General features: G+C 34.6%; 3 protein-coding genes across 6 annotated transcripts in view; 2 read left to right on the forward strand and 1 right to left on the reverse strand.

Moving 5' to 3' along the window:
- Positions 1-299: 299 nt before the first annotated feature.
- On the forward strand, positions 300-4,882 carry LOC142974002 (lysosomal acid glucosylceramidase-like). Its single transcript, XM_076116081.1, has 12 exons — positions 300-375; positions 730-869; positions 1,174-1,480; positions 2,154-2,298; positions 2,562-2,718; positions 2,840-3,000; positions 3,241-3,364; positions 3,572-3,685; positions 3,795-3,939; positions 4,127-4,206; positions 4,283-4,563; positions 4,644-4,882. The coding sequence occupies exons 1-12, from the start codon at positions 300-302 to the stop codon at positions 4,747-4,749; spliced, it is 1,836 nt and encodes a 611-aa protein (XP_075972196.1). The 3' UTR covers positions 4,750-4,882.
- LOC142974003 (mitochondrial inner membrane protease subunit 1) lies at positions 4,777-5,884 on the reverse strand. The gene is made up of 2 exons (XM_076116083.1): positions 5,620-5,884; positions 4,777-5,529 (listed from the first exon to the last, which is right to left on the reverse strand). Exons 1-2 carry the CDS (start codon positions 5,725-5,727, stop codon positions 5,173-5,175), a joined length of 465 nt encoding a protein of 154 aa, XP_075972198.1. The 5' UTR covers positions 5,728-5,884; the 3' UTR covers positions 4,777-5,172.
- An 880-nt stretch (positions 5,885-6,764) lies between these two features.
- Positions 6,765-16,040, forward strand: part of ZnT63C (solute carrier family 30 member 1) — a 30,966-nt gene continuing 21,690 nt past the window's right edge. For 2 of the 4 annotated variants that reach the window (XM_076116086.1, XM_076116088.1), the window contains exons 1-4: positions 6,765-7,264; positions 8,071-8,252; positions 9,796-10,018; positions 12,910-13,161. In XM_076116086.1, the coding sequence (XP_075972201.1) occupies positions 8,076-8,252; positions 9,796-10,018; positions 12,910-13,161 (652 nt within the window). In that variant the 5' untranslated portion in view covers positions 6,765-7,264; positions 8,071-8,075. Of the gene's footprint in view, positions 7,265-7,388; positions 7,520-8,070; positions 8,253-9,795; positions 10,019-12,909; positions 13,162-16,040 lie in introns of those variants that run through there. The other 2 variants (XM_076116089.1, XM_076116087.1) reach the window with 2 other exon arrangements.

The following is a 16,040-nucleotide window of genomic DNA, read 5'->3' on the forward strand; positions in this document are numbered from 1 at the left end:
AAGTATGGGTAAAGCCGGCGGTACGTAATCATACCGAGGAATCAAAATATTCGTGACCGGTTTTTTGGAAATGAGAACAGAGGTTTTTTATCCTTCTGCGTTACTTGTACCTACCAGATAGCAGCTTATTCAGTCAATGTTTGTCTTGCACTAAGTAAGGTTTTGCCAAAATAGGAAGTTGGTGAAACTGGCTTGGTGAAAAAGAAAGATATTATAAATTTTTAGTACATGTTTAGTAATATAATTAAGTAAGCTTGATGACTAATGGTCATAGGTAAATAAGAGTTTGACATTCATAGATGGCGACCTCTACAAAGTGGGTGTGGGTCGCTACATTAGCGATACTCTGCTCATTCCTTGCTGTTGGATTTTCCGGTAAGTACCAAACCCTGTGTCTTTTTCTAATCGGCACTCCATATAGAAAAATGGTAGCATAGATTTTAAATTAAAGACTAGCCTCCAACTAGTTAACACTTACTAATATTACAGCTTAAAGCGTCGGTTAACTTTAAACTGTTATTATTATGGAGTTGTGATATCGCTGATATTCAATTATTTCTTGACTTTACATACAGAAGTATACAGGCGGACTTAATGCCTAAGGCATTCTCTGACCGTCTAGCTTAGGGTGATGATAATGCGATATTCATACAAAGCTGGTGTGTCAAACCGTTAGTTATCTCCTTTAGCGATCTAAAGACTTTTAGAAAATATATTTTTTCTTTATAGAGGAGGACGTGCCATGTTTAGCCCGTGATGTGGGCATTCCAGGCAGATCAATAGTATGTGTGTGTAACGCTACTTACTGCGATACCATCACTAGAGAAGACCCGGAGCCTGGCACTTATGTAGTCTACACATCCAGCAATGTAAGCCTACTTTATTATTAAAAAAATCAAGAATTATACTATGCATCCCCTAGACTTCAGTCCCCTCGGTCGCTTGCTGCGTTTTGCCAACCGTCCAGGAACGCGTCCCAGTCTAGGGGAAAAGCCTTTGCTCAGCAGTGGGACACAAAAAGAGGCTAAATAAAAAATACTATGCATCTTTATATAAATGATACTAATATCAATCACTTACTTATCTTAACAATTTCTCCCAGGTTTGAATTAGAAATCTTAAAAAGTTTGTCAATAATTGGGTAAAAACTAAAAAGTCACTACCTTATTGCAGGCTGGTCAACGTTTTGAAAAAAGCTGGGGAGTGATAAGATCCGACACAGATCCACCGCCAACCGAACCTACGTCACCGACTACCCCAGAACCAACTACTCCCGAACCAACAACTCCCGAACCGACAACTCCGGAACCAACAACTCCGGAACCAACAACTCCCGACCCAACAACTCCCGAACAAACAACTGATGTGACAGCACCCCCAAATATAGAAAATGAAGAGGAAGAGGAAATGGACGTAGAAGAAATACCAGAGGAGCGAGCTGTTTACGAAGATGAGAGCGACAATGGAGGATCTCCCATACGTAAGTAGGAAAGCTTAAGCAATACACATATTTCTTTTTGATAAGTGTACTTAGATCTGCAACCCGCACTTGGCTAGCGTAGTGGACTCAAGGCCTACTCCTCCCCCGATTGGGAGGAGAGTCTCCTCCCAAACAGGAGAGGGCCGGAGACCCTTGCCCAGCAGTGGGACAGTAATGGCATAAAAAAAATACTGAGATATAATCATAAATTCTTTTCGAATTGATCTCTCTCTTTTCTGAAGTACAAGTTTCCGTGACACTTCAACAATTAATTTTAGTGTTCATTTTGCGTTGCAGAACACGATAACCAAGTGAACCACCGGTCCCAAGATCACTACTCATATGTCACTACTCATATCCAGAATCTTAAAACTTTATTCTTTGTGCCCAATCTATACTAATATTATAAAGCTGAAGAATTTGTTTGTTTGTTGTTGAACGCGCTAATCTCAGGAACTACTGGTCCGATTTGAAAAAATATTTCAGTGTTAGATAGTCCATTTATCGAGAAAGGTTATAGGCTATATATCATCACGCTATGACCAATAGGAGCAGGGTACCAGTGAAAAATGTAACAAAAACGGGGAAAATTTTAACCCATTCTCTCTTATGTGACAAACGAAGTTGCGCGGGTCAGCTAGTATATTATATTTTGATTGTTTGTATGTTTCAGTTGACAATTTATTGAACAACGTGGCAATGAGGGTATTCCCCAGCACACGACGCCAATTTATCGAAGGATTCGGTGGCTCCGTCACTGATGCTGCCTCAATTAATTGGCGTAAACTGACTGACGAAACCCAACAGAAGTTCATTGAGTAAATATTTTCATTCCTTCAACTTAAAATTTTCTTGATCAGTTAAACTGAGGGCATACATATTTTTCATAATCAACTACTATTTCGCCGTTTGATGATGAAAAGCCCCTAATACTTTTCCGAAAATTTTAACCTAAATATAAAGAAAGCAATTCATTACCGGAAAAAATTAAAAACATTATATTTAAATAATACCATGGGTAAATAAAATAAACAAATTTTATTGTTCGTAGTAAATTAATTAATGACTCTTTAATTTTCAGTTCGTATTTCGGCGCTAAAGGTCTAGAGTACAACTTGATCCGTGTTCCTATTGGAGGCTGTGATTTTTCCGAACATGCCTACACATACAATGAGGAACCCTGGTACGATCACGCACTATCAAACTTTTCGTTGACATCTGAAGACTACTTCTACAAGGTAACATCTTTTCAAAATTTACCCTCCGTAAAAAAATTGATAGTTTCCAACATTACTCATATGGAAAATACATATGTATTATTCAGATAATCTATAAATCAATCTTTGTTATCTATTCCAGCTTCCTATGATCAAAAGAAGTCAGCAAGTAGCCACCGATGAGATCAAAATCACAGCCAGTACATGGTCTCCTCCTATTTGGATGAAAACGAATGAAAGAATAACTGGCTTCGGTCAACTAAAACCGGAGTTTTATCAATCATACGCCGATTATCATGTTCGGTAAGATAATGCTACTATGTACCTATTACCTTGTTTTAATCCGTTGAAATTAAAAACAAGATATAAAAAATACAGGTTAATGCATGCACATTCTTTTAAGTGCATCGAAACCTCCTATAAGGGTGGGACAAAGACCTACTAATGTTTAATGAAGGCACTAACTCCAATGAACTTGTTTCTGAACTCGACCTCTTCTGTGATTTCAAAAGCTTGAGTGATAATGGTTTTTTTCGTTTACAGTTTTATGGAGGAATACGAGAAGGCCGAGGTAAAAATCTGGGCCATCACAACAACCAATGAACCAATCAACGGTATTGTACCACTAGCTAGATTTAACTCATTGGGATGGACTCCATCGCAACTGGTACGTACAAATTGTAAAGCCTACTGAGAATGCCATTGTCACATGATTAACCCCTGGTTTCTCTGGTACATTTAGCAGTAGTTTATCTGTTCAATACAGTTTAAACTCATATTAAAATGACAGTTTAAATAGATAAACTACCACTAAATGTGGCTCAGAAACCGGGCATTGGTATAGTAGCAATAAAATACCGATCATATGTTCCAGGGTAAATGGGTAGCTGACAATCTCGGCCCAACTATCAGAGGCTCAAAATACAATAAAACTTTAATCTTTGCTGTTGATGATCAACGCTACGTAATTCCTACTTGGCTGAGGGGTGTAAGTACAAAAAATATGGCACCAACTTAGAGTTGACCTTAAAAACTAAAGAGAGACTAGATACTTCCCTATAGCACTTGAAGCTGAGAGTTGATTATTTGTGTTACAGATGGAAAAAGAGGATCCAAAATCGATAGAATACATCGACGGTATCGCCATACATTACTACGGAAACTTTATACCACCATCGATTCTGTCTAGAGTACAGGAGCGGTATCCTAACAAAATTCTTCTTTCAACAGAAGCTTGCGAAGGTAAGCATCGACAAATAGAGAGAAAATATATTTAGGTTTAAATATTTTTACCGAATAATAATACTATCCGAAAATGTATCTAAGAGCGCGAGGAGCAGGCTTAAAGGCTCTTCCTTTAGCTACTATAGTCATCTACGGTAAAGCGTTTTTTTTTATGCTACTGCTAATAATTCGAATAACATTACAGGACCAATGCCATGGGATTTATTAAAAGTTGAAATTGGATCATGGCGTCGTGCACGCAGATACGTAACCAGTATTTTGGAAGTAAGTTAATTCTTACTAAAAATATTATTAAATAAATCAGCTAACAGATTTGTACTAAATAAATTATTTGCCACAGGACCTTAATAACTATGTTGTCGGATGGATCGACTGGAATCTTTGCTTGGACCCTGGCGGTGGTCCCAACTGGGCGAATAACTTTGTAGATGCGCCAATCTTAGTCTATGGTGAGGACGATGAATTCATCAAACAGCCTATGTTCTATGCCATGGGCCACTTCTCCAAGTTTATTCCAAGGGGAGCCCGCGTCATTAGGGTGTCCCGCCGAAGTGTCTTGTCACTTGAAAATATAGCAACATTGAAAACCAATGGCAACATTGTAATGGTACTTCAAAACAGGTATGTGTAGGTCATAGACAATGTGCTATTTTTTACGAGTTTTGTTTCTTACACAATATTGATTGGTGTTTTTTTTTCAGGCGATCAAGAGAAATGAATGTTAAAATTAACATATCTGCTAGAAGGTTCATTGAATTTAAAATGGAGGCACAATCAATTAAGACTATAGAAATTAACCCAAATTAGGCTATGAATATATTTAATAAAAATTAATTTATTCTATAAACAAGTTTTATTTTACACCCATATATTACAAAAATGCCTGATGTACTCGTAAAATTATGAGCTTCTTATTTTATAACATTACACATCTAAACTCACTCCCACCAATTATAATAAACCTATGAAATCAATGTAAATACACTGAGTTGCATAATTTTGCGATTATATATAGATATCTAAATTAGGAATATTGATATGTATAAATCAAAAACAAAACTCCACCATTTATGAAACAATAATTGAAAAAAATAAAACTTCGAATGTGGCACTATTCAATATTTCATAAAAAAAACATATCTCAACAAAAACAAATAATTATAAGACTAGTAGTTTCACTACATCACATTGTCTTTCACAATTTATATCTTTAAACCATCCTAGTATATTCTAGTATTGGGTCAATGAGGTAATTTTATCTAGTGGCCAAACTCGGCACACAACCCTACTTCTAATTAAGCCTTCTGGCACAGGTCCATACACTCTAGAATCAGCAGAATTGTCTGAATTATCACCTTCTAACCAAACATGTCCTCTAGGAACCACTTGACTACGTTTAGGAAAATTGCTTCTAACACGATCACCAGGGAGAGCAGTTATTCTTTTACATATGTTTTGTTTAGGGTTGGAAGGACTTTTGGCTATCACAATGTCACCACGACGTAGTCTCTGAAACCGAGGAGTTACATGCTCGGTAAACAGTATGTTGTTGGATTCCAATGTTGGCTCCATTGATGGACCGGAACACTGCAATAATACAGAAAATTACGAAATTAATATTTACTATATAATAGTAAATTCAAAGTCGACAAAAATGTAGCCATAATTAGTACTTACCATCACAAAATCTCCGACATATTCAAAGGTACAGTGCGTAATACACGCAGTTTGTAAGACGTAGCCAACGAACCCACAGGTTTTGCCAACGAATTTCAAGAATGCCATCTTGATTTGAATAAACAAAGTATTTAAAGACTGCTTATTTCCTCGTTACTAATGAATCCTTTCATTATGTTTCATAGTAAAGATTACATTCAAAATATTTCCAAGAAAACATACCAACTACCATCGAGATTATTGAGTTTTTTGACAGAACGAAGAACAGATGTCCATGCACTGGTATCAATGACATTTTCAATTTGTCATTAACGTCAAAATGTCAATGACATGAATTCTAGTGCTGCCCATGCTCTATAGTAATAGGTAACTAACATTAATTGTCCGTATTTATGCAAAATGGAACCACACGACAATTTTTTAATTTTTACTTTTTAGCAGAATACTAATTTAAAAGTGGCCTAAAACCTTATTCAAAAAAGAACGGTGCGATTTTCGCTTCAGAAATAATGTTTACAAATGGCATAACAGAACCAACTGGAACTGAAAGTGCAGATATGTTTTTGTAAAACCTTTGATAGCTCAAAAGTACTCATTTGCTGTGTGGTTCCTTTTTGCATAAATACGGACAATTATCACTATTTCTAAATATATCAATCATAAAGGTAAGTAATGGGCGCTTTTGTTACATTTTATAAAGTAAATAATAATTGTTAGGAAAATACAAACACAATTAATGTCAACAGAGCAAAATATTGAGCACTCAATACCGAGTACAGGTTAACTGCAAATTAGTGTGGATTATAAGTATTACTCGGGCTATACTTAAAACTGTAAGTTTGTACTGGGTATTATGGGTGTAATGGGTATATTGTAGGTACGTAACTAAAAATAAAAAAAATTACGTAATACTGTCATGGATTTTTTTAATTCGACAAAAAGATTGTACTAAAAAAATGTTGTGTGGTATATGGTATAGTAGCATTCAATGAAAATTTTATTTTATTTCAATTATTTACACAATTTACCTGTGTACAAGTTGATGAAATTCAATTTACCTACAACTCATTTTTATATTTTTAACTATTAGTCGATTTTAAGAAATTGTTAGTCGACTGTGGCCTAGCAAGTAGGTGGGTGAGTTTAAGTTGACATAATGACAGCAGGATCAAACAGAATTGTGTGGAATTCGCTGGGGCATATCGAGCTCACCGATTCGTCTTTAGTTTCGTTACATATAAAGTGAAATAACATTATCCACGGCGCACTAAACGTTCATCTGTTTCCTTTGTTCGTTCGCTTTTCTGCAAAATTTTAGTGTATTTAAATTTTGTTTCACCTTAGACGTCCCATCAGCTTTCACGTTACAATTTTATTTCTATGGAATTATTTCCACAGGGATCAGCAGACTACACTAGATTACATTTGTTTTCGATTAACTCTGCAGTGTTAGACGTTTACCTTATCAGATATTCTTGGTGTTCTGTGTTTATGCCTGGTTAGAGCAGAATCAATATTGTATTAGAACATTAACCTATTGTTGTGAAATGAGTGTGCATAATTTGTGACCCAACTGAGTTACGAGCATCTGATGGAAGATTAACATCGCCGCAGAAGCTTTCGTAGCAGTGGAATTTTATACCAAGTGAGTTTTTTTAGTGTTGGTACCTGGTGCCCAATTCTTGGTAACATGCATGAGTCACGCGTGTTTCGATAAATCTGATTTATGATATTATGTACAAACCATTTCACGTGGAGTATAAATGCACCATTGAGCCTGCATGTTGTCTCATTACTTTGTGCATGAGGTTAGGCTAAGGACATAGTTTCATCAGCAGTTACATGTGTTTTTTTTTTTACATTTATTGAGTGAATTCAGTGATACAAAAGTTGAAACGAGGTAGCCACATTGGACTTACCCTTTGTTTATATAGTAACCTAGGTTATCATTAACAATAGATGTACTTTAATACAAATTAGTAAATTAAACACCCTAAACCTTTGCTTTGTTTTAATTGTGCACAAGAACCAGTAATGACAACAATATTATAGTAGCCTTTTTCTAATTCATACATAAATTAAATAGATATCCAATTGAAAGTGTAGGTAATTATTATGAAGTAATGGAGTACTTTTTACTGAAGTTGTTTTATGTTTTTGAAAATATAGTTACTTTTTAACTATTTATTAGCATTAATTCAAAATTATTGTTTTCAACAAATTGCTTGAAAATAAATGGTTAATTTTGTCTCATATTAAAAAAAAATATCACTTCTATCTTATACCTAATTTAAGATAGAAGTGAAATTTTTAATAAATATTTAAGAATTTTACACAACATACCAAAAAAAAAATCTTAATATAAGACCTTATATAATAACCTTTAATAAGTATTATTAGATATTAGTTTTCATATATTTCCATCAAATTAAAGCATATTTTTTTCCACAGATACAATGGGGAGGTTTTCAGGAAAGAAATGTCGTCTCCTGTCCATGTTATGGCTGACAGGCAGTTTCTTCTTTGTGGAGTTGATAGTTGGGTACATCACCAACTCCATGGCACTGGTTGCAGACTCATTTCATATGCTCAGCGATGTTGCTGCACTTGTCATTGCCTTTTTATCAGTTAAGGTAAGATGTTTTTAATATTAATATTTTATTTAAGTGGAACATAAGGTATTTTTGTATTCTAAGGAATATATATATTAATATGATTTATAATAGCAGACCTTTGCCAATCAAATTTTAGTCCCATTAAAATAATGTGATATAATATCACAGAGGTATGAACTAATTTACAATTACTGTTTTATCATACAAAATAAATAGCTTTTTAAGTTGAGCTTGAATTTAAAGAATAATCATTGTTGTGACATTATAATATTAGTAATGCCAACACAACTGTTATGTGCCCAATGAAGTATTATGTCTATTCAGGCTCTATGTTGTTGTATCCAATTGGAAAAGTAAAAGATTAAATAACAAAAAAAGACATTTCATTATGGAACTACAATATTAAGATAGTATGTGCAATTTTTTTAAGCAATTTCTTGATCATTTTTTGTTCATAGTAGTTCATATGTATGGAAACTGTTTAGTCACAGTATCACGTCATCATCCGTATTTTACACGTAAACGCACACATAACCATATTAAAGTAAATATTCCAAGTATCGCCTCTAGCACCTTGAATCAATGACTCATATCAAAAGAGATTTTAACAACAATTTAAAGATCCTACTCATGTAACTTTGTGTGTATTAGTAGGTATTTTCCAAATGTTATTGACCCTATCCTTTAAGCAAATAATCCTACTGTTACGCGAATCTACGCTTTACGCATATCAATAACATACTGATATGTTTATATATGATAGGCTTTGCAATAATTCCAATGAGTCTGAACGTCTATCTTTTGTATGCCGACATGTTTTGCGATGACTTTATATTCACACGTTTGTATCGCACGCGAACGTTGATAGCAAAGTTACAATTCCTAATTTTTATGAACTTGATCTTTTATCTGATACGGCAAAGACACGGCGTTATTCAAATTATCGAGTTGGCAACAATGAAATTCTCGTAAAGAAATGATACAGATAGACAGCATCGATTGAGATAAAAGATAAAATTGATACCAAGTTGATAGTATCACTGGATGTATTATATATAGAATATGTAGATTATACCTGTATAAATGTACAAGTTTAATCTATAAAACTTCATTGATTTCGACCAAAAGTCACGCTACATCAAAGTCAAAGTAAACTGCTACTTATCGCCGTGAAATCGCAATGAAAAGAGAGTACAGCAAACACAATGAGCGATGACTGTACCTTTTATTATATTCTGATGAGTGGTCATAAAATTCATTCATTCTTAATAGTACATTAAAGTACAGTATTAAACAATCCTGGCATGATCCAAAACTTAAAGAAAGCCTGCCTAAGAAATAAACCTCGTCGATTCACTGCTCTTTATGAAGCAGTTTTAAGGCCATATTTTCATTGCACATTTCACTGCCTCACATAGAAAAAATCTATTTCTGGAAGTCTCTATTAGCCCCTTGGTTCGGGTTGCGTGACTAAATCTATATGCTCATTCTTTAGTAAGAAATCAAGTTGTTTCAAAATTGTCTGTCTTATAAGATATAACACCATAATATTTGCACACAGATGTCACCAAAGAAATGGTCAAAGAACACATTCGGGTGGGCCCGCGCGGAGGTGCTGGGCGCCCTGGTCAATGCCGTGTTCCTCGTAGCACTGTGCTTCAGCATCACGGTGGAGGCTGTGAAACGTTTCATCGAGATTGAGATGATTCATGACGCGAGGCTGCTAGTGGCTGTCGGTACCTTAGGATTGGTACTCAACATTGTGGGACTGTTTCTATTTCATGGTGAGTGCTACTATAATATCTTTACCTTGTAAAATATGTGTGTGATATCCTTATAGCTTAGTACTTAAGCAAGTGAAGAACGTTTAGAAAGTTATAACTGGTGACTCCAAGTTCTGGTCTTAGTATCCCATAGCTCGGAGATTACATGAGACCTTTAGTCCTACGCGTACTATGCCCTCATTTGGCCACTATATTTTCATCTTTTAGTCTCGGGCAAGCTTTGTAGAAGTGCATAGTGATAACAAATTCTATTACAAAGCTTAACAATTGCTTCATAATAGACAAGCTGCACACAAATCATGCCGCTAAGCGTAACCTTTTATAACATTTTTGTAATGCATGTTCGACGACAATGTTAGTTTAGTGCGCGATATGCTATCATTTTAACATAACATGCAACCGAAAAAGATAATGAACTGACGTGATTGTGACAATTGTAGTGTGCGTTATGAAAAAGTAACACAATGGTACCTTTGGCAAGTTCGACTCAGCATGATCATTCGCTACGTGCAAGAATTGCGAAGAAGGACTGATGTCAGAATCATTTGATACCCCACTGCGCGAATAATCTCTGTAAAAAATACCATCAGATAGCTTTACACATTTTTTTAACAGTTTTCGTTGAACCAGGAAAATATTAGGACTAAATATGTGTCGATATTTCTAATCTTTGTTTGTACATGTAACGGTATTTCCGAGACGGAATGCTCGTGTGATGTCGTGAATATTAAGTTGCTCACCTTGTTGTCGAGAACAAGCGTGCTACTGACAGATAAATCTAATAACACTTAGTTTTTCAATGAGGAAAATCTAGAATCATAACATAAATACTTATTTAAAATGTGTTTTTTTATGATTGTGTTTTTTCATTAAATAACTGATTAATTGTTTTTCATTCTTCCTCGTCCCGTTACTATCCAATGCTTAGGATCGCATATTCCTATAATACACGTTAAACGGTAATATGCCATGCAAAATACACGGTCCATGATGCTGACCACTATCTTCTTCGTCAGATCTTTTTGTACGTGTGTACGCCGTTATTCTTTGTTTTCTAATCCACACATAGTTCTTTTTTTTCTGCTGAATTACTCGTGAGTACAAGATTATAGCATTTTAACCATAGGTGTAGAGTATTCAAAAAGTCAAGTACCTACTGTATTTTTTTTCCTGTTACCTTTCGGCTGTCAAGGTGCGGTAGGCAACATATTTTTTGCATTTTCCTTGTCGTATCAATTTCCTCACACAGTTGCTATTTTTAAAAACCGTTTAATCCAAATCATAAAGTAACCCAGGAAATGTTTCAGAGTAACAAAAACATAGTCACCAAATTCAAAATTTGTTTCGGTTTGATTGATATTTTTTATAGTTCATAAATCGTAAAAAAACTCTTAGTAATTTTCTAGCTCTTTTCTGAGATTAAAATAGAAATAAGAGATAAAATGTTGAAGGATTTTCCGCAATCCAGATTTTCGAATGGAACTGAAATCCATTGTTTCTCTCTTCACTTACTATTAAAGGAACTATATTCGTCAAAATTGCTTTATTTTGGATCCATTCAGTGATTGGTCATGCTCAACCGCTACAATCACTGTTAATTAGGTGGACAAGGTTCTTCTAAATCAGTCAAAGTCTTGTACCAGTTCCTTCGACATACTTTTACAGCCTTCACTGAATACGTGACACTTTCTAGATAACAACTCTTTTCAGCGTGGAAACACCAAGAAGAAAATATTTGTTTTATCTCTTACAGCGTAATCTTTTTATGCAGTGTCTTCAACCGAATAATTAAACAAAGTGTGTCGACCTTGCCTTAATGTAATGTTATTAAAAGTACTTAGTTTTTGTGACCGGCGATTTAACTAAACCAAAACATTGGTTGCTAATGAATGTCTAAATCGATAGTAGAAGCCCGTGATATTGCACTTTTACTGTGCGATCAATAAATTCATGATGTAGAAAATCCATAGTTACCGTGTGCTATTCGGATTGTAAACATGCTATTTGAATAGGATAAGTTATGACTTATTCATTTCTAAATCCATTGAGACATTTTTATGTACCGTTAATTTTAAAATAACGTAAATTACAATGAACACATATTTATGACGTTGTTTACGTTGAAACTCGCATTTTTACCGGGAATATTTATAGAGCATTCTACTTAGCAGAAACTAGCACATAAGTTTCGAACATACCGGCTTTAGTTGAAAAGTGGGGCTCAAACTATCCACGGCACGTACTTCACTAAGTGTGAACTGTTGTCGAGAGAAATACAAACAAATACAGTAATGCTAGCTGATAACATAATCGTCCCGTATCTCTATCAACAGACGTGGGGACTACGGTACATTGCCAAATAACATCCTTTATCAGAGATTCCGTTGTTTGCACTTTAGTTAGAACCGAACATAATGTTTTGGCGCACTTCGGCATGCGACCCTGGTTCGTAATCTCTAGGACAGTTTAAACTGCATATCATCGATATATGTTGTTGTTGTCAATTAAATTACGGTCATGGCCTAAATATGGGTGGGTGCCTGTTTTATGATTGTAACGAGCTGTACAAATAGTTATGCCGTTCTTTGATTGCAATAACAATTTGAAAGATGTTCTTTAAACTTGATTGAGTAACAAACTGTAAACATGGTAAACAAAGACTGTATTCGATTGCAGATCATGCAATTTAATAAAAATGTGCTTAATTAATCGTTCTGTTTGTGCAATGGTCCACTTCTCGTGAATTTTTAATTGATCCCAACTCGACGTAATAACCAGGGACCATTTCTGGACAGTTAATCATCATATATCGTTATAAACATCTTGACCTCTCAAAATGTATTTAGTTCTCTTACGATTTTGGGCTTTTACATATAATTTTTCTTTCATAGACCACGGCGGCGGCCACGGCCATTCTCACGGCGGGGTGCCTCCTCCATCGAACGTCCGTCACCTCACAGAAATAGTGAACAGCAACGCGGACATGGCGCTGGGTCACAACGCGACTGATACTGAAGAGACCGATGAGATGGTCCCGCCGAAGCCTGACAAAGGGCCCAATAAGACGCCCTGCAGAGCCGCACATGACCCAGGACATATGAACATGAAGGGAGTGTTCCTTCATATCCTCTCTGATGCTTTAGGTGAGTTGCTTTTTACTACAAAATTATTATTTTCTGCTGCAATTTTGGTGTTTGACGTATTTATCAGTATGTAGTATAATTGTCTGGAAAAATAGATACGGTCACACGAGGTGACTTTCGTAAACAGGGACGACATTAAATTTTAATGAAATAGATATAGTTAAGGTTAAATTCACCATTTTAATTATATAATAGGGAGTGTGTTTCAGTTTAATTACTTACTTTTTTATGTTATCAAATTCGACCCATTATTTTCAAAACTAAGTTAAACCTACATCGAAATAAACTTGTATACATAAAAGTTATGTAAGATAAGATTCTCATTGCTCTTCGTAATGTTGTGAGAAGCGAATTGCGGCAATTGATATTTTCAAACATTTATCAATTCGGTTTGTTGCTACAATTCTCTCGTGAGAACCAATTATGTGTAGGATTTGTTATTCTAAACCAGAAGACAGACGACTTTTTCTTATATTTTTTAAATATTTAAACTTTTAAAAGTATAAAACATATTTAGCCCCGTTTTTCCCACTTATGGATAGCTTATTCAACGATTTTTTTACAGTGGTTTTCATACATTTGATATATATTTTATCTAATAGATAGGTTATCTGGCATTTCATCCTAAAGTTAGAAACTGGCCTTCAATCTTTCTTTATTACAACGAGTATGTCTCCTAAATAAATTTTCTATAAGAGAAATATTACTACTGTAACTTGTAACTGCAGTTTATAAATCGTCTGAAACAATATGCCTATAAATTCTGCATTTTACCGACATTTTCTCAAATGACATTGCAAACATATTGCACATCAATTTTATATTGACGTCATAGAAAAGTTGTGTTCACAAATAATGCCGATGTTCGTAGGAGACATTGCATGCAACTTTTAAATAAGAATACGAATAGGTATTGTATAAATCGATTGATTTGCAGTACACTATGATGCATTTCTTTTTCTTTGTTTGTACGAGTGGTATATTAGTTTATGAAGTTCATTTTTATGCCTTACTAGCTGAACCACGTAACTTCCCTTGCGTCACTTAAGAAAGAATGGGCCAGAATCGTCCCCGTTTTTGTAACATTTTTTACTGGTACTCTGCTGCTATTGGTCATAACGTGATGATATAAAGCCTATAGCCTTCCTTGAAAAGAAAATATTTTTTCAAATTGGACCAGTAGTTCCTGAGATTAGCGCGTTCAAACAAACTCTTCAGCTTTATAATATTAGTTTAGATTCCACCATGAAAAAGTCACGTAGTATTCTGAATTTTTGGCCAAAAGTCTCTTTAACTTACCCGAAACTATCTATATCATTATCAAGAAAGCAGCAATAACAGATTTCAAGGTAGGTAATAAAAAATTGTTTAATCACCCTTAATATTGTTTACACAGAATCTTTCGTGTAACTGGCCACTAAAATAACACCGAGAGGTTTTTATGCTTCAAAAAGCATAGGGGAAATATCTCCATTTAGTTTGTAAGAAATAACTTCATGGGATACGTTCATTAATGTTTCATTGTTGTAGGAATGCATTTATCTAGTCTATTGTTTATTAGATTGAACTAGGCTAACAGCCGGCAGCTTTTTTATTCTGAAAGGATGCATTTACTTGTGCTTCAGTGACCACATTATATCATATTTCTTTTTACGTTATTTAATATGTTATAGGTATGTTGTATAGGTGAAGGTAATAGGTATTTTGAGCGCATTTTTTGAACGAAAACAAAATATATTACGGACACTTTTTAAACTATTGCTACTTAAAGCTATATTTAGAGCTCTTCAATTAGTAAGTAAATTTGCTTTGTCTTTGACGTTAAATTAGTAAGGTAATATTATCCATCCCGGCTCGTTTTACACTGAAAAATTCTTTGACTATTTATTAAGTAACTAGGATCAGCCCACGTATCCCCAGCTTTTTAAAGGTTCCTTTACCATCCGGATCCACTTCTAGGACAGAAGGTACCCTATAATCATCAGAAACAAAGTATCTATCTGCCACTAGACTTGATTTTAAAATTGATTAGGTATTTAAAGATAACTTTCATGTGTCAGCATCTGTCACTACATATCTGTGACTAAATTTTAAAATTGATAAGGCTTTAGGAACTACTAACATAACGGAAAGGGTATAAGAGTCAAAAACGTGTCGCCTTATAATGTTTATGTATATTCGACGCAAAGTTGTTTTGAATTAGAATTAATATACTTATTCCTTAATATTAGAGAATCAACATCAATTTTAGGAACTGTTTAAGTGAATCAGATATGCGTAAACAGTCATAGTTCTTGTTATGCAAATCAGTTACCGAGATTCAGAAGTTTATATGACGTAATATGTGACTCATACAATGTGTATGACGATACTAGAAATCCCTGAGTTTTACTCGAATTTTAATGTCAAGTCTACCCCCGCAACTCCTTATGTGATTGCCCTTATATCTGTGTCAAAGTTCAAGCTATCACATCACTATTTGTTTAGTAATTCCACGAGATGTCAATAAGACATTAGCAAACTGTCTTTAATGTACTCATTCATCTTCGTGAAATCAGATACTTAATAGTATAAATGTCATTAATGGCGCCAACCATAAAAAAGTTCCATTGAAGGTGTAGAAGTTAAGTTACTCTAATGATTAAGAGAAAGTGATCTAACTTTCTACTATTGCAATACATACGGTAGAAACTCGAGTAATATACGGACTTAACTAGTTACTACTTAGCGACAAAATATTGTTCAGTTTTTGCATTATTGTAGTGATGTCATAGTAGTATAAAAAACAGTTTATTGTCCATATAAGCGATATGAGATAATGCATGTATCGATAGTCGCTTGGCGAAAATCCATAGCGCAACGATTGGTATAAAAACTCG

This window comes from Anticarsia gemmatalis, chromosome 7, assembly GCF_050436995.1.
Source record: "Anticarsia gemmatalis isolate Benzon Research Colony breed Stoneville strain chromosome 7, ilAntGemm2 primary, whole genome shotgun sequence".
In the NCBI taxonomy this organism is placed as follows: Eukaryota; Metazoa; Arthropoda; class Insecta; order Lepidoptera; family Erebidae; genus Anticarsia; species Anticarsia gemmatalis.